Raw genomic sequence first — 24,881 nt, 5'->3', positions numbered from 1 at the left:
AAACTTAATACAACTTGTAAATGAGTTAATTATTGTTATTTGTCCGACAGTATTGTGTCCCAATGCTCCCCAAAAGAACTACAGCGCCGGGCTGTAGTGAGGTGTGGTCTGGCGTGAAATTGAATGGCTTGGCATTCATTCATTACAGGTACTTGAGAGAGGTGTTGAAACACACACGGCTCTGTTTTCATCATCGCAGAGAGAACGGAAAAATGCATGCATGTAACATTAAGTTACACTTCTTAACATTATAGCCAGGCAGCGTGTATCACTTCCGCAACGGATTTAGTCGGATTTCGGTTTCCGGGTTCGCCTGATTGGCCGCGACGGCCACGTGACACGCCGTGGCACCGCCCCGCGGCAGCGGCAGACTTCACTGCCGCTTTCCCACTTCAACGCCAGAGCAATATTGTCACGCCATCTTCTGAGTGCAGACGCGCTGCTGTGCTGTTTAATAATATTGTCGCGTTGTGGAAAGCAGGATGAGAGAGCGTAGATTTCAGTGTGTATCATTTAATCATTTATCATTTAACATTTGAAAGGCATACATTGTTGTCATACAGAAGTACAGAATACTTTTATCCAAAATGCTTCTTACTGTTACTGTTAGAGACTGTGCTATAAGTATGAAATAAAATAGTATAGCATGTAAAATAGAAGTAAAAATAGAGGTCACGCTGTTCAGTATAGACATATGTACAATGTTCGATGCAGAATAGAAGTAACTGAGTTACCATACAATATACAATATACTATGCAATGTACTAATATACAATACGGCTCACTTTTCCCACTTCAATGACAGAGCTGCTGTTTAATAATATTGTCGCGTTGTGGAAAGCAGGATGAGAGAGCGTAGATTTTATGCTATACTATTTTATTTCATACTTATCTTGTCTAGCACAGTCTAACAGTAAGAAGCATTTTGGATAAAAGTATTCTGTACTTCTGTATGACAACAATGTATGCCTTTCAAATGTTAAATGATAAATGATTAAATGATACACACTGAAATCTACGCTCTCTCATCCTGCTTTCCACAACGCGACAATATTATTAAACAGCACAGCAGCGCGTCTGCACTCAGAAGATGGCGCGACAATATTGCTCTGGCGTTGAAGTGGGAAAGCGGCAGTGAAGTCTGCCGCTGCCGCGGGGCGGTGCCACGGCGTGTCACGTGGCCGTCGCGGCCAATCAGGCGAACCCGGAAACCGAAATCCGACAAAATCCATTGCGGAAGTGATACACGCAGCCAGGCATGCGTTGCTCATGGGACGACTGGTTGCACTATGTTTTAATGACGCCACGTGCACGTGCTGCGCGCGCTCCCACGCATGTGCTGTGACTAGCCGTAGACAGTAGGGACTTGTTGAGGCCTCTTCAAATCTTTTTTTTTACATATTATGAAAGTACAGATTCATACCTTCAAAATAAGCCATCACTTGAACATTTTGGTGGGATTATTTTCAAGCTACTTCCTATGAATCATGGTGATTATCACAAAACCTAATCAGAGAAAATGGCCTTGAAGTTTTTACACTTACAGTGTTAAAAAACTACAACCCTACCCAGAATGCATTGTATTCCATGGCCCCCTCTCTCTCTGGGGGCAATTAACACCTTGCTGCGTTCTAGTCAGGCTCTTTTGTTATGTCAATGATTCTGTCTTGTGGCACTGTAAACACAACACCATGAAGGAAAAGTCATGATAATTTATTTAATTTAGTGTGGTAGTGAAAGGTTAACCTTCTTTAGTGTGGTAGTGAAAAGTTAACCTTCTGTGTGTGTGTGGTAGTGAAAGTGTTAACCGTATGTAGTCTGGTAGTGAAAGGGTTAACCTTCTGTAGTGTGGTAGTGAAAGGGTTAACCTTCTGTAGTGTGGTAGTGAAAGGTTAACCTTCTGTAGTGTGGTAGTGAAAGGTTAACCTTATGTCGTGGGAGGGGGGTATGTGGGTATACTTGTGTACACTTGTGGAGAAAGGAACCTGACTTGTAAAGGCTAGAGATGCCATAGAGATGCACATTTCATGCATATAGACTAGTACATGCACACACACACGCACGCACGCACGCACGCACGCACACACACACACACACACACACACACACACACACACACACACACACACACACACACACACACACACACACACACACACACACACACACACACACACACACACACACACACACACACACACACACACACACACACACAATATGTGTGACATGGCTTGGTTTCATGTTTTGAGGTACCTTCAATTATCTGTAAATATATACATATACTACATACATGTTCTCCAAAAAGATTATTCCAATTCCTGATCGCCATTCCAAATATCGATCGCGTTTATTGATCCAACGCTGGGTGGTCGAAAGACATATTCCACGCTGTTCTGATGGTGGGCGATGACTGGGATCGTCTCCGGTTACTTGCCTGACAAGTAAAATGTGGATTCCGGACTCTTTTTTCCCCATGCGTTTCATTCAGTGCAATCCAATGGGGTGCAGTACCATCCGGAGAGACGATAGAGGGCGGTATTTTCCCTGTTCAAGCTCAGACATATCCCCAATGGTAACGTGAGGCTAGATTGATGAAAAATGTAAAATGAATGGAAATCGATAATAAAAAAAATAACGATTAAACGACGAGATTTCTTGTCGCTGGCACTCAACGGTTGGCATGAACTAACGAGATTTCTTGTCGCTGGCACTGAAAGTGCTAATAAGGAGGCAGATTATGCAAAATATAAAGTGGATGAGGAGGATGGAGAGTACGAGTGTGATGAGGAAGGAGATTGGAGAGATAGACTTTGACGATCTCTTTGATGATGATGATGATGATGATGATGATGATGATGATGATGATGATGATGATGATGATTAGTAGTTTAGGTTTTAATGTTGTGCCAACAGAGAAGATGTACTGTAATAGTACTTTGATTGAACCTTAACAAAACATATTTCACTGGATTTCAAATTGTATAGGAAAATGTGTTAATTTGTCTATGTAGGACAAATTAGTCTTTTCACATTAGTCTTCCACTTTTGGCCTTATTTACACAAAATCTACAATATGTAGGGCATAACAGCATGATACAATCTTTATTAACATTGTATTTCCAATATTAACCTCAAATTGATCTCATCTGATGGGACTACATTTGAGTAAAGTGGGAAACATTTTCATCTTTTTTTGGATTTTCTTGTCCTGAAATAGAATCAAGATGTGTTTGAATCTTAAAAATAACAATTTTACTGAATTCCTTGGGTCAATATTGTTTGGGGAAATGTTTGAATTTGTCTCTATATGTTGTTAACTTCAAAAGTTATGCTGTTTTCTTTTTCTTCTTTTTCAGGTTTTTGTTCAGGATATGTGTAATAAAGGGTTAAAAATAAACCCCATGGGACATTATTTCAACCTGTTACCTGTTAAAATCTTAAAATAGACACTTCAAGGATTAAGAAAAAACAGGTGGCGAAAAAAATATCCAGACCATGTAGGTGGACCTATGTTTCCATCTAGACTATATCGTGTTTAGTAGTGTAGATAACATACAGTACATGCCAGTCTATCGTGGCTGAAAGTAGAAGGGATACTTGCAAGCAGTCTTCTTACTTTTGTCAGAAATATATGTACAAGTAAACAGCCAAACTACCTACAGACATGTTTAGTCATCTTTGTCATCTTTGTCATCATCTTTTGTCATTCCTGAATTTCCTCAAGGGGATCAATAAAGGAATATCTTATCTTATCTTAACTTATCTTATCTTATCTTATCTTAACAAGCCCCCGGTTCCTTCTTTCCCACCTATGGCGAACAATGAATGTTATTTTCCTTTCCTGTTTACCGGTAATGTTGTCCTTGATGCTGCATGTGGGGTTAATCAGGATATTGCATTTCACCAAATGATTTTATGTTGTTAACATTCCAATTTCCAAAAGCCAAATTGCTAACCCTAAAAGACCGAATATTACCGAGAATGCACTGACGCTGGTGACGTCGGGTGACCTGCTCTGCGATGCTAAGCTATGTATGGCCGACGATCTTAATAGCCACTTCGAAATTCTAAATCCCCTGCCTTATCAGGGAGAAAGAAATGTACATCAGAAGGCCTTGTTCACAGGAACCACAGGCTGCATGAACCACAGACGAAGCTAGAAGGGGTCTATTAATAGTCCATTCATTCTCCTATAGCTGCAGGAGATCCATGGGATGGGAGCAGCCGGAAATACGTCACTCGGAGTCGTGAGAGGTCTAGACCCCTCACCCCACTGTGGCTAACATGAATGATGTGTTTATTGACACACACACACACACCAGCACCACGCCACCCCCCACCCGCTCTTAACGATGCTCACCTGTTGCGACAGGCTTATGATCCTCAGCTTATAGCGCTGCCAGACGGGCGTGTCCGTCCCTGTGTCAACCAGATCATCCATCTGCTTCACAGTCTTGATAGTGGTGACCTGTGAGGACAAACGCATGTTTCCTTTTGAAGTGGAAAATGTCACAGTCAAATGAAGCGTTATCATTAACACTGATGCACATTTCTACAACCCCCCCCCCGTTTCATCGTCTCCCCTCAGCTGCATTCCAAGTGTCAATGGGGCATCTCTCTCTCTTTACCTAATATTTTGATTCTATCCTGACATTTTTCAGTTGGAAGGGCAGTCTATATGCGTAATGGTAAAAAAATTTAAAATTTAAAATTAACTTCTTTTTTCATAATTTCTTTTCCAAAAATGGCACTTTTTTATGAGGCTCAAAAAGGCAGGTGCTCAAGCACCCCTTGGGCTCTATGTGTGCACGTGCTTGACAGTAAAGAGTGGATTAGTTCGAATCACCTTTTAAACTGTAATTTCCTTGGCGCTAGTAGTCATTCTTTGAGGTGATCCGGGGAAAGTGAAGCCCGTTGACTCCCTTCACTTGATTAAATGAGTGGAAAATCGATCCAGTTTCTATTCGCGGCTAGCTAATGAAGTGAAGGGACTCAACGGACCCCGCCTAATCCAAATCCAAAGAATCGCTACTAGTGCCCGACTCAAATAAACGGCAAATCGCACATCACTAACCATCATCCCTTCACTTGGCGACAGGGAGTATTGACTTCTCGACAATGACTTCACTAAACCGTGTACTGTGTGTTTGAATGTCTGCTTTCAGGTGAAAACACAGCGGCCAGCAGTGCTTTGGGTCTCGAGAGATACTCACGGAAAACACCCGCTCTGGGTATCCCTTGGCTCTCATGTTGGTGTCGTGAACCTGCTTCAGAATCATCCAGCCTTCGTCATGCTTGCCATTCTGTTTTGAGAGAACGAGTGTACGTACATATCGTGTCACATACAAGATTTCTCCGTATTTCCCAGATGTTTATTCATTAACTGCTTTTTTGTAGAAAATAAATTAAACAAAAATAAATATTGATCCTCTCCACCACACATCATGAGCTGATGATGTGATATGAGAATTGAGCGCACTTATTACAAATACGTGCACATTACAAATACTGTATACATTAAGGAGAATGAAACACATGGGTGCAAATATCAACCACTAGGACAGCAAAATTACCAGAAATGAATGAAATAATTAATTGCAGGCACTTCATACAAATAAAAGTATTGGGAGTTGACATTGTACTCCCTGTGTGCAGATGTTCTTTTTCTTCCAATTGTGGACAGTGATCATACTTCAGACAACAAGCAGTGTAATGGGAACACCTGCTCACCTCTAGGTAGAAGCGGGGGCTCTCGGGCATGGCACTCAAGCAACAGATGGCAGCAACAGACGGAAACGCACAAACAAGCACAAACACACGCCAGCTGTGAAACTGGTACGCAGAGCCCATCTGGAAACTCCAACCTGGACATAAACACATGTTCTCTTTCAATAAGAAACTCCATCCTGGGCATAAACACATTATTCCATTCCAATAAGAAACTCCAACCTGGACATAAACACATATTACATTTCAATAGGAAACTCCAACCTGGACATAAACACATATTTCCCTTCGATCATGTGTTACGTGTCATCTTACTAAAGGAACACACCAACATTTTGGGAAATTAGCTTACTGTCTTCTCCAGAGAGAGACAAGAAGATAGATACCAGTTTCCTCTCTGTGCGTTCAGTAGAAAGCTATCTGGCTGCACGTTAGCCTAGCTTAGCACAATGAATGGAAGTGGACAGTGCAGGTTAGCCTTCGGGAGAGGTGTTAGTTGGACAATGCCTAGGCTAACTGGCACTGTCCGCTTCCATTCATTGTGCTAAGCTAGGCTAACGTATAGCCAGATAGCTTTCTACTGAACACACAGAGAGGAAACTAGTATTTATCTTCTTGTCTCTCTCTGGGGAAGACGGTAAGCTAATTTCCCAAAATGTTGGCGGGTTCCTTTAAGACAGTTCTTGAATCAAACCAAATGCGTGATTGGGTAAGTTCATTTAATTTAAATCAGTATAAAATATTGCATGCTTTTTAGGTGCACCAAGAGGCCAAGTAAGTGCCAATCGGCCAGGTAGAAACAATGGTAACATGTTCGTTTAGGTGAGTGGGCTGTTGTACCATAGTGAGTATTGTACCTACCATAGTGAGTATTGTACCTACCATAGTGAGTATTGTACCTACCATAGTGAGTATTGTACCTACCATAGTGAGTATTGTACCTACCATAGTGAGGGATTATGGCCCAAGCCATAGCAGATGCATATATTCCTCCTATCATCCAGAACATACACAGCCAGCTGAGGTGCTCTCCACGCTTCTCTTGAGACAGGAACTCAGAATAGTAGGAGAACACTATTGGGATGGAGCCCCCGATCCTGCAGAGACCAGAGACCAACAGAGTCCAGGGTGAACTTTTCGAACTTGACTCGATATGACCAGAATTTAAAGCGGACATGCATTATAAATGCCTTTTTCTGTGTTTAGCATGGTTTTATAGTAATACAGGTTAGTATCAATGGGTCTGTGTCTCTAATTACCATATTGACTCATCAGTCTAGTCTCGAGTTCACGAGATCCTCCCTCACTCAACTAAACTGTTCTGATTTGATGGTTTCTGTGACGTTAATATAGCACTGATTTGCATAACTAACGCCCCCTCTATGGTTGACAGCGACAGCAAACAGAGCAGGCAGATAGTGTAACCCGACATTTCCTCAGTGCGAGGCAGACAACGAGCGAGTGAGAGAGAGAGGGAGAGAGGGAGAGAGAGAGAGAGAGAGAGAGAGAGAGAGAGAGAGAGAGAGAGAGAGAGAGAGAGAGAGAGAGAGAGAGAGAGAGGAGCTTCTGTCGGGGAAACAAACCGCGCGTGAGGAAGCAGCAGTAGCACATACTCATTTACACACAACCTGGGCTGGACCTCGCGCGGGGAAGCATCAGTAGCACATACTCATTTACACACAACCTGGACTGGACCTCGCACGGGGAAGCAGCAGTAGCTCATACTTATTTACACACAACCTGGACCTCGCGGGGAAGCAGCAGTAGCTCATACTTATTTACACACAACCTGGACCTCGCGGGGAAGCAGCAGTAGCTCATACTTATTTACACACAACCTGGACCTCGCGGGGAAGCAGCAGTAGCTCATACTTATTTACACACAACCTGGACCTCGCGGGGAAGCAGCAGTAGCTCATACTTATTTACACACAACCTGGACCTCGCGGGGAAGCAGCAGTAGCTCATACTTATTTACACACAACCTGGACCTCGCGGGGAAGCAGCAGTAGCTCATACTTATTTACACACAACCTGGACCTCGCGGGGAAGCAGCAGTAGCACATACTCATTTACACACAACCTGGACCTTGCGGGGAAGCAGCAGTAGCACATACTCATTTACACAGTGCTTATGGGCGGAGCCCTGCCAACACAGCCTGAAATCCAAAGTGAGAAAAATGTGGCTTTTGAGTACTTGATTAGGGGCGTCAGGGGCGCCTGCTCTGTCGAAGCTTTTAAATCCCTGCTTAAGACCCATCTTTTCTCTCTCTCCCTCAACCTACCCTGATCTCACCTGGTTGGGGACTGACCCTTAGATTAATCTGTCTAGTTTAGTTAGGATGTCTATTTGCTCCCTTGTCTGCATTTCTGCAGACATAGGAGAACCTTGTAACCTCTGTCTCTGTCTCAACCGGTCCCATGGAACAGCTTCATACCGTCTTCTGTCTGGCCTGCAGTGCTGAACCCTCTGAGTGACTTATCCTGCCCCCACGGGGCATACGGCCCTGAGCTATTGTCTTGTATCTCATCCTGTATCCATATGCTTGCAGTAGTTCTATCTATTACTCTATTTCACAATTTTCTTATATATATGATTCTACTGTCACCATGTATGCATGTGCTCACTACATGTATTTATTGCTCCATCTCCGCCCACTACAAACATGGGAACTCTCTAACCCCCTCCTATTGCTAGGTTTTAGTGAGTCTTTCCTTACCTTCGCGTGGGGTATGTCTGGGAGTGTTGCATTTATTTATTTTGCATTTATTTAAAAAGAAATTGGACCTTATGGTTCTTGTTTTGTTCTTGACTTATTGTGATGTTTCTTCTTGACTTGTTTAAAGAAGAAGTGTACGGCCCATGGGGACATTACCGTGTGTTGTCGGGCCTTACAAATAAATTTGATTTGATTTGATTAGAAATATAAAACAATGCATTTTCTTGAATAAAAGCTTACAGATGTCTTCAATAGACTCACAGGAATTGTGTAAAGTTGCCCAAATAGTGCTAGGAATAGCAATGCATGTCCCCTTTAATATCACAATATTTTTCTTAGTTTTGATGGTATAACAGTATGTGACTGTATAGTTTTCCAGTGCAAATGACATCGGGATATGACATATTTATTTTTATTTTTTACGTCTTTATCTTGTAATGCAATTGTCGTGGTCCTATTTCATTCAAAATGCTCTATTTTCTTTTACATTTAATACTGCGGCAAGGAATCTTTTCTTAAAAATATACAGTTTGTATATATAAATATATTCTTTATTATTATTATTATTATTATTATTATTATTATTATTATTATTATTATTATTATTATTATTATTATTATTATTATTATTATTATTATTATTATTATTATTATTATTATTATTATTATTATATATATTTTCATTTTTTTTTACAATATATATATATATATATATATATATATATATATATTGTGGACGACGGTATAGTAAAAATACACACATTCCAGCCCTAGATGAACTGTCCATATTATATTGTTAATGTTGACTGACAGATCCTGCAATACGTTATATATGCTGGTTGTTACGAAGGATCAGATTAAACCGAGTATATATATTTATTTGTTGATATATATTGAATAGTATTTGTATATCGTTTGATATCCCTTGTATATTCCTTGTACATATACACGGAATATCCCTTTAGCCTACTATAGCCCATAATAGTTCATTCTCCTATTGGACAAAGGACCAGGCGCCAGGGGACCAGCCCCCGGAGTCAAGTTCAAAGTTACCGACAAGACATGTCTGTACTAGCCCCGGCCCTGCCCAGGGATACGGCGACAGAAATGAGAGTGGCACTATTTGTTCACCGTGCATATAAATATGGCGCAAGTGAATACAGAGGCACTTAGTCAGAAACTTAGTAACCAACGTGAAGCCTCACCCACGATACGACGTGCGGTGAAGTATGGCCTGTTTGGCCCCAGAATAGCATTGAGACCGCGTGCGAATTAATAACTGAATTGTCAGAGTTTGGCACTGTACCGTCGAGTGCGACGTATTTCTATTAAGTTAATAATAGTCTATTGTGTATGGTGCATCGTGCGGTTAGAGTTCTAAAGTGACCAGCATCTCCAACGCTTCCTCGTGTTAGCTAGATTCTTATCCAGGCTGGGCCGACCACATGGCGCTTTCATCCGAGGAGATCTAGGCGAGGACCGAATGGACATGTACACTGGATTACCTACCCGACGTCTGCATAGCCCTGTGCGGCTGGAATATATATTTGCTTTGGTACTGTGATTTGTGGAGCGGATAATCGCCGACGCCTGTGAGTGTTGGATTTACCCCCGAGAGGAGTCAAGGTCGAGTCGGCGCTCAGAGAGCCTGAGGCCGCCTAGCTTTCTTCACTGTGGAGCTACAGCCTACAAGAGAACCAAGCTGTATTCGTCTGCGGATCAAGAGTCTATCGCACTGTCTTCTGTACTCGAAGTCTCCCTAGATATCGTTGACCAGACATTCTACTACCGACAGCTCTCCTACCCCCCCTGCCGGCTTACAACCGGGAGGACCCCTTCCAGTATATCCCGCTATATCATTAAGTGTACCATAGATATAATTCCCTAAGAGCCAGGTTGTATACTTGCCTCCTGCGTAACCAGAGAATGGACATTCAGTGTTGATTTGCCTACGAATACTCATTTGCCTTACAAGTGCAATCAAATGTAATATAAGTATCATATGTACCTTTTGCTCCATTAAATACGTGATTAATACCTTTGACTGGAACCGATTTCATTGTGGGAAGTGTTCATCATATTCATATATTGTGTACTGTATGGCCAGTAGTTAAAGTACATAAAGCGGTAGTGGTTTAATGATACCATACTTATCAATACAGTCAGGGAATTGTACCCCTCAGTTACACTGGTTGTCATTATTCCCTCCATGGATTAAAGCTGCATTCTATAACACTTTAGGTTGTCCTCTCTGCTATTTCAGGCTCAATGCCCATGAATTGCTTCCCCAGACACTTCTGTATAATGTCAGTAAACTGCAGCGCTGAATCCCAGCAGCTGAACAATTTTTATATTTATATTTATATAATATTTCATATCTAGTGAGAAGTTTGAGGTAGTAGGTGCTTGTTGTCATCCATTTAGAGACAACAAAATGTGTCTACCTAAATATCACAGTCTCATTCCTAGGGCTGACCTCGACTAGACGAATAGTTGACTAAACGATCGAAAGGAGCCGTAGTCAACTGGCAATCTCCCAGTCGAAAAAATAAATATATATATATATATATATACAGTATACATATATATTTTTTTATCATTCCATTTGGGCTGTGGGGGGTGCTTAACTCATTCAGCGCCATTCACGAGAAAAGTCAGGTTAACTCGGCATACGTTGAGCGCCAATCACGAGAAAAGTCTGGTTTTAATCGTTATTTATTTTATTCGCTATATCCATTCATTTTCCATCCATCCAGCCTGATGTTATCATTGTAAAGGAATGTGAATCACTACCCACTTTCAAAAACACTCTCAAAAAACACCTACGGGAGACTTCAATTCGAAACTGGCCCCTGTAAATGTCCTAACACAACCCCCTCCAATGTACAGTAAATTACCAAGTATGGTCTTGTCAATATTCCAATGTACAGTTTTGTTTCTTTGTTAATGCTGAGCTAGTTCTGGCTAGTGCTTTTAACTGCCTAATCTCATGCCTTATTAGAGAGAGAATGTATATTAGAAGGCCTTGTTCACAGAACCACAGCCTGCGTGAACACAGAGGAAGCTATGAGCAATCTATTAATAGACCATTAATTTCCCCAAAGCTGCAGGAGATGCTGGAGCAGCCAGAAATACCTCACCCGTGAGATCTATACAAGAAGACTAAACGATAACATTGAATTATTGCCCAGTGCTAATTTGGAGCGCTGCCGTGCTAAGCTTTACATTGACGAGTATATAGTGGCCTTGGAAACCAAAATCAACAAGTGGCATATAGGACTTACCAATAACAACACGATGGGTCTGTGATGAACATGTAATTTCTTAGTTTTGTCTTGACTTACCCGACGCCCGAGAGGAGACGGCAAAAGAGGAACGTGCTGTAGCCTTGGACGAAGGAGGAGAAGAAGGAGAAGACGCTGTTGATGGAGAGAGAGATGAGGAGAGACTGCCGACGACCGATCCTGTCCGCTAGAGCACCCCACAGGAAGGCCCCGACCATCATCCCCAAATATACAATCAAGCCTGTGGGGGGGAGAGAACACACTGTGAGTCACTGACATACTTACACACACGCACGCACGCACGCACGCACGCACGCACGCACGCACGCACGCACGCACGCACACACACACACACACACACACACACACACACACACACACACACACACACACACACACACACACACACACACACACACACACACACACACACACACACACACACACACACACACACACACACACACACACACACACACACACACACACACACGTAAAACATAAAACATAAAACAAAATGGCAGCATCACATGAAGCTAGAGCATATGATTTTCACCATGTTCCACAAAGGAATGTTCCATTCCAGTAAAAAATGTAATATAGAGAAATTCTACCGCTTTGGAATGGAATGCTATTCTAACCCAAATTTATTTGCATTTAGAATTCAATATGAATTAATTTCCTACGTATGCTTTTAAAAAGAATCATCACTTGTTCAAGTTCAAGTTCAAGTTCTTTAATAGTTGTCATACAGAAGTACAGAATACTTTCATACAAAATGCTTCTTACTGTTACGCTCCAGAGACTGTGCTAGACAAGATAGTATCAAATAACATAATAACATAATATAGCATGAATTTAGAAGAAGAAAATGAGGTCACAGTGTTCGGTATAGACATATGTACAATGTTCTGAGTTACCATATAATATACAATACACAATACTATGCAGTGTACTAATGTACAGTACTATCTAGTGCAAAGCAGAAATGGGATGAGGTACAATTTTAGGTACAATTTACAGTAAGGTGTACGAGTTGTAGTGCAATCCTTCATCCATAAATATAAAGTGTGGGGAGTGGGTGCTACAGTGTGTTTGTTTAAAGTGGGTGTGTGCTATAAGTGTGTGGAGTGGGTGCTACAGTGTGTTTGTTTAAAGTGAGTGTGTGCGTGTGGATGTGTGTGCTATGTGCGTTTGGTGGTTGTTGTTGTGTAGTGTTCATTCATTGTTCGTTTAGCAGCCTGATGGCCTGGGGATAGAAGCTTCTTCTGAGTCTTTCTGTGCTCGCCTTGAGACTCCTGTATCGCTTGCCTGACCGCAGCAGTTCAAAGAGGCAGTTGTTCGGGTGACTGGAGTCTTTAATGATTCTCTTAGCCTTGCCCTTGCAACGCTTGTAGTAAATGTTCTGGAGGGTGGGGAGCCCCCCTCCAATTGTGCGTTCGGCTGAACGTGTCACTCTTTGTAGTCTGCTTTGGTCTTGTGCAGTGCTATTCCCAAACCAGGAGGTGATGTTGCCGGTCAAGATGCTCTCTATTGTACATGAGTAGAAGTTCTTAAGGATCTTCTGGCTGACTTGGAACTTCCTTAGGCGCCTGAGGAAGTAGAGGCGTTGTCGTGCCTTCTTCACAACACTGTTAATGTGTGTGGTCCATGTCAAGTCCTCGGATATGTAGGCTCCGAGGTACTTAAAGCTGTTGACTCTCTCAACCGGTGCCCCGTCGATGCTGAGGGGGCTGTAGTCCTTGACCCCCGACCTCCTGAAGTCCACAATCATCTCCTTTGTTTTGCTGACGTTCAGGGAGAGGCTGTTTTCCTGGCACCATCCCGCCAGGACCTTGACCTCTTCCAGGTAGGCCCTCTCATCGTTGGCAGAGATCAGGCCCACCACCACTGTGTCGTCAGCAAATTTGACGATTGTATTGCTACTCCGCTGAGCCACACAGTCGTGTGTGTACAGGGAGTAGAGGAGGGGACTCAGAACACAGCCCTGGGGGGCCCCTATGTTGAGGGTGATGGATGAGGAGGTGCAGTTGCCTGCTCTCACCACCTGGGGTCTGCCAGTCAGGAAGTCCAAGACCCACTGGCAGAGGTCATAGCCCAAGCCCAGGTCCCTGAGCTTGGCTATGAGTATGGAGGGGACTATGGTATTGAATGCCGAGCTGTAGTCGATGAATAGCATTCTCACATAGTTCCCCTGCCTCTTGTCCAGGTGTGATGCTGCTGTGTGCAGCACATGGGATATGGCGTCCTCCGTGGACCTGTTGGGGCGGTATGCAAATTGCAGGGGGTCCATGTTGATGGGGAGGGAGGAGCAGATGTAGCCCTTTACTAGCTTCTCGAAGCACTTCATGGCTATGGAGGTGAGAGCTACAGGGCGGTAGTCGTTGAGGCAAGCAGGCTTGGATTTTTTGGGTACAGGGATAATAGTGGACTTCTTCAGGCAGGTGGGGATGACAGCCTGTTCTAAGGACAGGTTAAATATGTCAGTGAATACTGGGGCCAGTTGGTCGGCACAGACTTTTAGGACGCGGCCGGGGATGCCGTCTGGACCTGCTGCCTTCCTGATATTCACTTTTTTAAAGGTCCGCCTCACCTCATGCTCTGTTACCCTGAACACTGCGCCTCCATCAGCAGCCGACCCCCCCCCCCCCATTGCCGAGGCTTGTGAGCTGGTGTTGTTATTACCAGCATCAAACCTCGCATAGAAGGTATTGAGGTCATTTGCTAAGGAGATGTCACTGTTCAGTTTGAGGGAGGCGCCTTTGTAGTCTGTCATCGTTTTGAGCCCCTGCCACATAGCTCTAGAGTCAGCTTGTTCAAACTGGAGTTCAATTTTATCCCTGTAGCGTCGTTTGGCCTCTGACACTGTCCTCCTTACGTTGTATCGCGCCACCTTGTGGTCATTCATGTTTCCTGCCTCTAGGCCATCGTTGTATGCTTTGGTGCGCTCTCTCAGAGCTTCACGGACAGATTTGTCTACCCAGGGTTTTTGATTTGGGTAAACTTTCATTTTGGTAGTGGGGATTGTTTCTTTCACCCTAGTACAAACATAGTCCAGCACTGTCTCCGTGTAGGCATTAATGTTATCTGTGTCGCGGAACACAATCCAGTCTGTGTGGTGAAACACTGACCGGATCGTCTCCTCTGACGTCACATCCCATTTCTGCACCTCTCGCGAGACTACGGGAGTACTTTTAATTCTCTGTCTGTACTTTGGTGAAAGAAAAATGGATGCGTGATCTGACTTACCAAAGCCACTATCAGAATGAGCCTTGTAGCCACCTTTAAATTGCGTGTAACAGTGATCTAGGATGTTACCGCCTCTGGTGTTGCAAGTCACATGCTGATAGAAGTCAGGCAATACCTTTCTCAGATTGGCGCTATTGAAATCTCCCAGAACTAAAATGGCGGCGTTAACATTCGCCACTTGGATTCTATTTACCTCGTCGTGTAGTCTGGAGAGCGCAACCTTGTTGCTGGCTTGCGGTGGAATATACACTCCGACCAGGACGATCGCCGTTAACTCCCTCGGGAGGAAGAAAGGACGACACTTGATGGTTATATATTCCAGTTCTGGGGAGCAGTGGTTGGATAATTCCTTCACGTTAGTTGGGTCGCTCCAATTTTTGTTAAACATGAAGGCAATACCTCCTCCACGTTGTTTACCGGACTCTGATGATGTCCGATCCTTGCGATGGATAAAGAAGTGATCAGCCGGTTGAATTGCGTGGTCTGGGAAGTCCGGCGTCAACCACGTCTCGGTGAAGCAGAGGACGTTGCAGTCCCTAACGTCTCTTTGATATTGAATCCTTGCTCGGATGTCATCCAGTTTATTGTCAATTGATTGTACATTGGCTAGCAATATACTGGGCAGTGGTGTACGGTGGCGTCTGGATCTCAGCCTGTTACGGATCCCAGCCCTCTTCCCTCGCCGTCTGGTTCCTCTGTTCCTGGGGTCTAGGAACAAAGGATCTGGTCCTGATCTCCGGAGAATTTCTTCAGGCCATTGATGCGGTTCGGAAAGCTGATCCAGTGAGTAATCCAGTTGATAAGTTTCCCATAATCCAATGTCTATGAGTGACTGACGGTCATATACATTAAATGCACCAACAGTTGGTACGAACAAAACTCTAAAAACTATAAATATTAACAAAAGTAAACACAGTCTCGACGGAGCGAACAGAGAGGCAGCCGGTCGGAGCAGCGCCATCATCAGAGGTAAAGCAGTTGCCAATCATAACAAGTGCATGATGTCAAGCTTGTCATTGGTCAAGAAAGATGGCAAGCAAGTAGCACAATAGACCACTGCACTTCCGCATTACATTGAGCTCATGGGAGAGAGAGTGGGGAGAGAAAATTAATGAATGTGGATGAGAGCCTTGACATTACTGTAGGTGGTTGTAGCTAAAGCTGTGGGGTGCTGGAGACATGATCCAATAGACTTTTATATGCCCAAGTCTCTTGAACACGGAGAGATCAATCCCAAGTATTCCACTAAAACGCTATTGTCGCATCTTTTCCTGGGATTACTAAGAATCACCAAAACTATACTCATATTCAAAACGGTATAAAACGGAAATGTACAGATGAAAAAACAATCTGTTTTGTGCATGTTGACTGGAAGCAACTCACTGACAATCGACGGGTGTATTAGACCCATAGCTATAATATAAGATATATGGGTGCTTTTTTGGCTGCTTTTTTATATAGCGTTTTTATCCAAAGCGCTTTACAATTTGTTACTCACATTTTACCCATTCACTCACACACACATGGCGGAGGCAACCATGCAAGGTGCCAACCTGCTCATCGGGCGCAATTAGGGGTTAAGTGTCTTGCTCAAGGACACATCGACACACTGCCCAGGAGGAGCGGGAATCGAACCGGGAACCTCTGGATTGCCAGACGACTGCTCTACCTCCCGAGCCACTGTCGCTATATTTTAAGCACTCGCAAATTTCGCAGTCTCCCCATTGATTAAAGCGATGGCGTTCTAGCGCCCCATGGCGCCCCGACCCCTGGCGCTGATTGAGTTAACAGGTCAGGTTACATGATTAATATTATGTTATATTTCATATATGTTAAATATATATATATATTTGAAAGCAAGGTTGGAAGAGTGTTTGTTTATTATAGTCAGAGATACTATTATAGACCACCGCAACACTTCCGGGATTCTGAAATCGGGGAGGAGATTGCGGGGGGGGGGGCAAATGAATGAATGTGGACGAGAGCCTTGACATTAAGTGATTGCAGATACAGCTGTGGGGGTGCTAGAGACATGATCGAATAGACTTGTATGCGCCTGACTCTCCTGAACACGGCGCGAGACATTCCTAATCGATCAGAACTAAATTGGCAGCGAAAAAGACCATTTTTAAGCATCGATTCCCCATGCACATGCGCAGATTGGCCACAGAGTGTGACGCAATGCACATCCACACTGGAATGTTCCATTAGAGGGGCATTAGAGGGGGTGTTGTGTTGTGAGAATGCTAAGATAGAATTAAATATACATTAAAAGGAATACAGTACGGGGCGGTTAGGTGGTCGAGCGGAGATTGCGTTCGTCACCAGCCCCGGAGCTGTGAGCTTGGTTCGCCTGTTCGAATCCAGCTCACAGCTCCGGGGTTGTCACCAGCTTGGCCAGTCTGCACTGATACAATTGGCTGTATCAGAGGGTGGGAGAAGCTGGCGGGGTGGGTCCGGGTCGTTGTAAACAGCGACTCCTACAGTTCGGTCGGGGCGCCTGCTAAGCGCGGATTGGACGTGAGGGGGATAGTGTGGTCCTCCCACACGCTACGCCCTCTCAATGAGAATCCGCGCTGCCAGGTGAAAAGAAGCGGTGATTGGCTGGACGTGTGTCGGAGGAAGCACGTGGTAGCCTCCACTCTCCCAAATGATCTGACTGTGGGGGGTAAAGCGCAGCGACCAGGAAGGGACTGGGAATTGGCATACGACTAACATTGGGATGGGAGAAAATCGGAGGAAAATGGAGGGGGAAAAAAGAAAAAAAAAAAGAAAAAAAAAAGGGAATACAGTACAAATATACAGAAGTCTACAGTAAGTGTAATATTGCACAGTGTTGTGCATTTATAATCAGTAGCTTAGGCTACATAGTAGGCTAATGACAGCCTATTCTAGTCTAGCAGGTGCTGGTATAGACTAGTAATGTTGATTTTCAGTCATCTATGACATTTTTTGCCTAGATATACCGTATATCTAGGCAAAAAATGTCATATATGTCATATATGTCATATATTATACGTCTATACCAGCACCTGCTAGACTAGAATAGGCTGTCATTAGCCTACTATGTAGCCTAAGCTACTGATTATAAATGCACAACACTGTGCAATATTACACTTACTGTAGAATTCTGTATATTTGTACTGTATTCCTTTTACTGTATATTTAATTCTATCTTATCATTCTCACAACACAACACCCCCTCTAATGCCCCTCTAATGGAACATTCCATGGTGGATGTGCATTGCGTCACACTCTGTGGCCAATCTGCGCATGTGCATGGGGAATCGATGCTTAAAAACGGTCTTTTTCGCTGCCAATTTAGTTCTGATCGATTAGGAATGTCTCGCGCCGTGTTCAGGAGAGTCAGGCGCATACAAGTCTATTCGATCATGTCTCCAGCACCCCCACAGCCGTATCTGCAATCACTTAATGTCAAGGCTCTCGTCCACATTCATTCATTTGCCCCCCCCGCAATCTCCTCCCCGATTTCAATGTAACGCGGAAGTGTAGTGGTCTATTGACATTAGTTGGTAGAAATACAAGTCCCAGAATGCCTTGCGCCTAGTAACCTAGTAACCAGCTGTGTCCATTTATAGTGATTAAGTTGCAGACTGGAGCGAGCGTTTTTTGTGAATGAACTGATGACAAGAACTGTATTGTATTTGTAACGTGCGCCGAAAGCTTCGATATAAAGGACATCGTATTGGAACCTGACGTTTGGACAATGTATTATTTTGGAAAGTAGTTATTCTACATTTTGGTGCCAAAACCAGGGAGATTTAGATCGTTTGGATAGCTCTAGAATGGATGAAAACGAACGTCGGGGTGAAATAGAAAGAAAGAGACAGAAGCGGGGTGCCATCACTTTTTAGCACCTACTCCCCAAACTCTGCATGCGCAGATTGATAAACCTAGATCTCTGGACAATCCAGGGAGACTCCGAAAGTTACGATTGACTTGGGATTGGTATCTCCGTGTTCAGGAGACTCTAGTGTATAAAAGTCTATTTGAATCATGTCTCCAGCACTCCCACAGCCGTAGCTACTAGGGATGGGCATTTTTAAGAAGAATCCAGATCGATTGATAGGAATCAAATAATTTTTTGAATATATATATTTATTTTTTTACTTAATTTTGTTCATTCACGTATATGTTTAAGGAAACCAACAAACAGTTATAATCTTACACATACATGTGAAACAAATATGTAAAAAAAAAACCTACAACCACTTACGTCAAGGCTCTCATCCACATTCATTCATTTTCTCCCCCCGGCCCCCGCTCTCTCTCCCATGATTTCAGAATACCGGAAGTGTTGCGGTGGTTTATACTACCCATGGTTGAGTATAAAATGACAAATGCAATGACAGATACAATTAAAAACAACATGCTATTATTATCAAATGAGCTTAGAAATCATTTATATTTGTATTCAAATCCTTACTTTATCACTGCTGATTTCATTATGAAGCTTTAATATAAAGAAGTATCCTTTTTACTTTTTATTTATTTATTTATTTTTACTGGAGAGAGTTTACTCATATTCTGAACTAGCAATACGACCTCAATTTGATATCATGGTATGCTATTTCGCATTTTGGACAGTAATACCATCTAAAATGTATTTCATGCCATGGGTCTCAACTTTATACAGTATAGCCTAATATTCACATTGTGCAATACAACTTTTTCACAAAACAATCACATACTGGACATTAAAGAAAATTCACATTATGTTCTTCCTGTGCCACCATGAGCCCTGGAATACTGAAATCTGCTCCACAGTGAACCCAAAGCAATGCTTTCTAGGGCTGTCTTAAATACTTCGAAGCTTCGAAGCTTCGTTCGATGGGCATGGGATTCGAATATGAAAATAAAATTCTATTATAAAAAAATAAAATTAAAAAAAATTTGATTTTTTTTGTGTGCAAAATCAACTCTGCCTCTCTTTGTTAACTACAACAAGCAATACTGTTTGTTATTTAAGATGAGGTCGGACTCGGCACTGACAGATTTGTGTTCATTGTGCTGCTTTTATAAAGCCTCAAATGACGGCTTACAATATTTCATGAAAGCAAAGTGTTTTGTTTGTCTAAGATTTAAAAAGGTTTAAACTTTACAGCACTGACAAAGTTGAACAAAATGCTGTACAAGTCCCACAACATTAAAAAAAAATATATATATATATCTTTTTTATTTTTTTTTCTCGAAGCTTCGAATTAAAATCGAATCTCGGCCCGAAGCTTCGAATTCCTAAAAAAATAATCGAAGGTCAGCCCTACTGCTTTCCAGTATGTTTAAGTGTTTAAGAGCAAATAAATGGAAGCGGATATGGACCAGCTAGCCTAGCTGTTGGCCAACAGAGTTTTAAGCAGTGGTGCAGTGGTGATTTTATCTTTGGGGTCGACATTTAAAAATACTGTAAATCCAATAGTCTTACTGCAAAAGCAGGCCATTCTGAACCTTTTTAAGGCTGGTTACTGTGACCACATAAATCCATTGTTTATAAAGTCTCATGTTATGTAATTTAATGATTTGGTTTATTATAAAATTATGCAAATAATGTACAGAGCTAAAGCAAAGTTACTCCCGGACAGAGTGCAAAGGTTTTGTTCAATATATGAAAGAAAATATGATTTGAGAGATATTTGTAAATTTACTGTTGAAAAAGCTAAGAAAGGGATTAAAATGAGGTGTATTTCTATTACTGGGGTTAACTTGTGGAACAAATATACAGTTAAGAATGAGTAATTCGCTTTTGGTTTTTAAGAAAATGGTTTGTAAAGCTATTTCAGAACACTACAAGGGTGAATAATACTGTTTCTTTTTTGCTATTTTCTTTTAGAATACTGTTTGAGTCTTAATTTTGTTAACAATATAGGACAGGCATGTATAAGCATTATGCTTCAGTCTGTACCTTTTCAGTCACTGTAAAATCAAATATTGTTAAATGATTGGGCATTGTGTGAGATGATGATTGAATAAACTAATACTACTACTACTACTACTACTACTACTACTACTACTACTACTACTACTACTACTACTACTACTACTACTACTACTACTACTACTACTACTACTACTACTACTACTACTACTACTACTACTACTACTACTACTACTACTACTACTACTATGTTTTAATGACATCACGTGTGCGGACGTTCCCTCGCGTGCGCACAGAACAGTTCCGACCAGCATTATGATTATAATGATTATTATGTGCATAAATAGTAGGAAGCATGTTTGTATAGGAAATTACTAGTTTTAGTTTAGTTTTTGTAAATATTGCCTTGAAATAGAGAAGCTGAAAAAGGTAGTGTGGGCAGAGTATGCTCATAATACCCTCCTGTGTTCGTCTACTGGCCTGTCCATCTAGGTTCCATCCTAGAGGCTAATCTTTCCTGTGACAAAATGGCATCCAATGTAATAAAAAAAAGTCAACCAACAAACTAGATTCTTGTACCGGATCTCCTCTCTGGTAAACAAGAATACCCTGAAGACTCTGGCAGGGGCACTCATTCAAGGGTACTACAACTATGCTTGCACCTCATGGTACCAAAGCACCTCAAAGGCGCTAAAAACAAAATTACAAACATCACAAAACAAACTGGTCAGACTACTGCTTGACCTTACTCCTAGAACCCACCTCACCCCTGCCCACTTTGACAACCTAGGATGGCTTAGAGTAGACGAAAGAGTACAGCAACTTGCAATGGGCCTGGTCTACAAGATACACTACACGACTAAGGTACCCATGTACATGTCAAAATACTTCCCAAAGGTCAGTGAATACCACGACCACAACACCAGAGGGATCATGTTAAAACCCAGATTCGGCTCAAACAAGGGACTAAACACGTTTCGCAATTATGCCACATCAATGTGGAACGCCCTACCCACAGCTGTAAAGGAATGTGAATCGCTACCCACTTTAAAAACCACTCTCAAGGAGCACCTACGGGAGACTGCAATTCGAAACTGGCCCCTGTAAATGTCCTAACCCAACCCCCTCCAATGTACAGTAAATGTCCTAACCCAATAATACACAAGACCCTCTTCTTGGAACCAAGTAAGGTTTCGTCGATAATCCAATGTACAGTCCCCCCCCCACCCCACCCACCCAACCACATCCTATGTACAGTTCCCCCACCCCACCTACCCCACCCCCCCCCACCCCACCTCATCTAATGTACAGTTTCTTCGTCAAATGTATACTCTCTTTTTTAAACTCTTTTTGTATCACAAACAGTACTGTATTTGTAAATCTGGTATGTCATAAATGTATAGATGTAGCAGTACTGTCTGTATGTCATGTATGTCATATATGTTATGATGAATTGAAAATGGGGGACCCTGATGTAAACTAGACGAAAGTCTTTCTCTGGTCTGCATCCCCTTAACAATTGTGTGTATTGAGCTGTACTGTATTGTACCCATTCTGCAATCTGTTAATACAATTTTCAATCAACCAATCAATGTCCCCTTTTCAGTGCCAATATGGCTATCAACCCCCCATGTTTCCTGAGCAGGAGAAGGTGCGACCTGAGCTATTGATATGCAAAGTGCCAGGTGGGTACTTGGCGCACGAGTCGAGTGGAACGCATTCTTGTGCGTGCGCACGCTCCTGCTCAAAGAAGTTTGGTACGCTGTGCAACCCCGTCCCATGAGCACTGCATGCATGGTTTTAAGCTAGGTTAGTGGTCCGTATTCGCTTCCATTAATTTGTGTTAAGGTAGGCTAGCTTGCAACTGATTCACTCAGCATGAATGGACTATAGGTCAATAATAGGGGTGTAAATATTTGACCCCACAACGATTCAATTCAATTCGATTAGATTACGATTAGATTACGATTCTTCAGGCAACGATTCAATATTAATTTGACCACGATTCGATTCTATGCAATTCGACCGTAGCATTGTTACACCCCTACTTTCTACTGAACGCACAAAGAGAAGATTGGGATCTATCTTCTTGTCTTGACTCTGGAGAAGACGGTAAGTGCATTTCCCATAACGTTGGTGTGTTCCTTTAAGCTTTTCCCCTGTTCTATCAGAAACATATTGAGAAAGTCAACGGGTTTCAGGGTAAAGGTTGGTTAGCTCGTTCTAGGCATCATTTAGAACGTTGAGTTGTCTGGAGTCACTTACCCAGCATGCTCTTGTTTGGTTCGGAGAGACACATGTCCTTCTCGGCGCTGGGGAGGACGAAGCCCACCACGAAGATCTCCACACCGTCGGCCATGAGCGCCAGCCCCAGCACGAAGTACAGGCTCCACTGGAACTTCCCGTGGCCGCACTCCTGAAGAATGGTCTCGTACTGCTGGGCCAGCTCCTCCTGGTCCTTCCTCCTCTCCGCCTCAGAGACCCCGACATCTTGCTGCTGCCCACCCGCCCTGACCGAGCCCGGACCCCCCGCCAGACTGTCCTTGCCCGAGTCGGCCCTGGGGATTCCCTGATATTCCCCCTCGTATATCTCATCGTCCTCGTCGTGACCCTCCGTGGAGTCACTGTGGCCGCCCTCCTCGTCGTTAGCGGCCTGGCTGTCCCCGCGGTAGTAGCCTCCGTCCTGGCTGCCCTGCACGGGGTACTCGTCGTCATCGTCCTCCTCAAAGCGGCTGTAGGAGCGCTTGCTGTACTCGTCCGTCACCTTGTCGACTCCGCGGCCCACCTTCTTGGAGGCTTGCCGCTTTACCTCTTTGGCGATGTCTTTGGCACCTTTTATGAAAGCAGTCCGGTTTTGGTAGCCTTCCTCCATTTTTCCGGGTGGTTGTTGGGAGACGCTGGAGGGTCAAAGGGGTTAGCGGAAAAGCCCCCTGAATCTGGAGTGGTTGGTGTGAGGTTTCAGGATGTTCAGGGCGTCCCTTGGAGATTTGAAGGGTTGAATTTCATTCACTTAACCGATGAGAAGTTCCCCTCTCGTGTCTAGGAGGAAACCTAAAACAAAACAAACATACAGCTATAAATAGGAGTAATATTTCAGATTAAATTTTTTCATGAATGGATACATTTGATTAAATTAACATAACCAAGAGCAGTGCATGCTGCTAACAATAAAATGGAATATGCTGCAAACAATAAAACAATGTTTTGCAAATTCTTCTAAATTTCATAAAATCTCCCTTTCTTCCATATTAACCTTTTAAATTACTTTGAGAAAAATGAAGCTTGTGTGACCATGGGCCATTTGTGTGTGTGTTTGTGTGTGTGTGTTTGTATGTGTGTGTGTGTGTGTGTGTGTGTGTGTGTGTGTGTGTGTGTGTGTGTGTGTGTGTGTGTGTGTGTGTGTGTGTGTGTGTGTGTGTATGTGTATGTGTATGTGTGTGTGTGTGTGTGTGTGTGTGTGTGTGATATATACTCACTGTATACACTGTATACTGTATGAATGTAAAATATATACGTTTTCAATCTTTATCTCAACTCGAAAAAATCATTGAGGGCACGCCCAGATTCGGCTCAAACAAGGGACTAAACAGGTTTCGCAATTATGCCACATCAATGTGGAACACACTACCCACAGCTGTAAAGGAATGAAAGTCACTACCCACTTTCAAAACCTCTCTCAAAGAGCACCTACGGGAGACTGCAATTCGAAACTGGCCCCTGTAAATGTCATAACCCAACCCCCTCCAATGTAGGCTACAGTAAATGTCCTAACCCAATAATACACAAGACCCTCTTCTTGGGACCAAGTAAGGTTTCGTCGATAATCCAATGCCCACCCCGCCTACCCAACCCCCCCCCCCCCACCCACCCAACACCTCCTATGTACAGTTCCCCCCCTTATTTGTATATGTTCCACTCTTAACGCCGTAGACAGCGTGAGCGCATGCGCGGGGTGCTTGGGACATGCCTGGACAGAGTGTGTGTTATAGAAGAAATGTTTGGCAG

At 43.1% G+C, this 24,881-nt stretch overlaps 1 protein-coding gene across 1 annotated transcript in view; it reads right to left on the bottom strand.

The window, feature by feature from the left end:
- Positions 1-23,748, bottom strand: part of LOC311227045 (synaptic vesicle glycoprotein 2A-like) — a gene marked incomplete at both ends in the record, with an annotated part of 37,201 nt that extends 13,453 nt beyond the window's left edge. Inside the window, 6 exons of the mRNA XM_084312560.1 lie at positions 4,364-4,471; positions 5,217-5,306; positions 5,734-5,867; positions 6,676-6,827; positions 11,795-11,975; positions 23,142-23,748. Of these exons, the coding sequence (XP_084168686.1) occupies positions 4,364-4,471; positions 5,217-5,306; positions 5,734-5,867; positions 6,676-6,827; positions 11,795-11,975; positions 23,142-23,748 (1,272 nt within the window). The remainder of the gene's footprint in view (positions 1-4,363; positions 4,472-5,216; positions 5,307-5,733; positions 5,868-6,675; positions 6,828-11,794; positions 11,976-23,141) is intronic.
- Between the last annotated feature and the right edge of the window lie 1,133 nt (positions 23,749-24,881).

This window comes from Notolepis coatsorum, assembly GCF_963971535.1.
Source record: "Notolepis coatsorum genome assembly, chromosome: 4".
Taxonomy (NCBI): domain Eukaryota; kingdom Metazoa; phylum Chordata; class Actinopteri; order Aulopiformes; family Paralepididae; genus Notolepis; species Notolepis coatsorum.
Note: the sequence above shows the minus strand (reverse complement) of the source record. Positions and strands in the feature narration are given on the sequence as shown.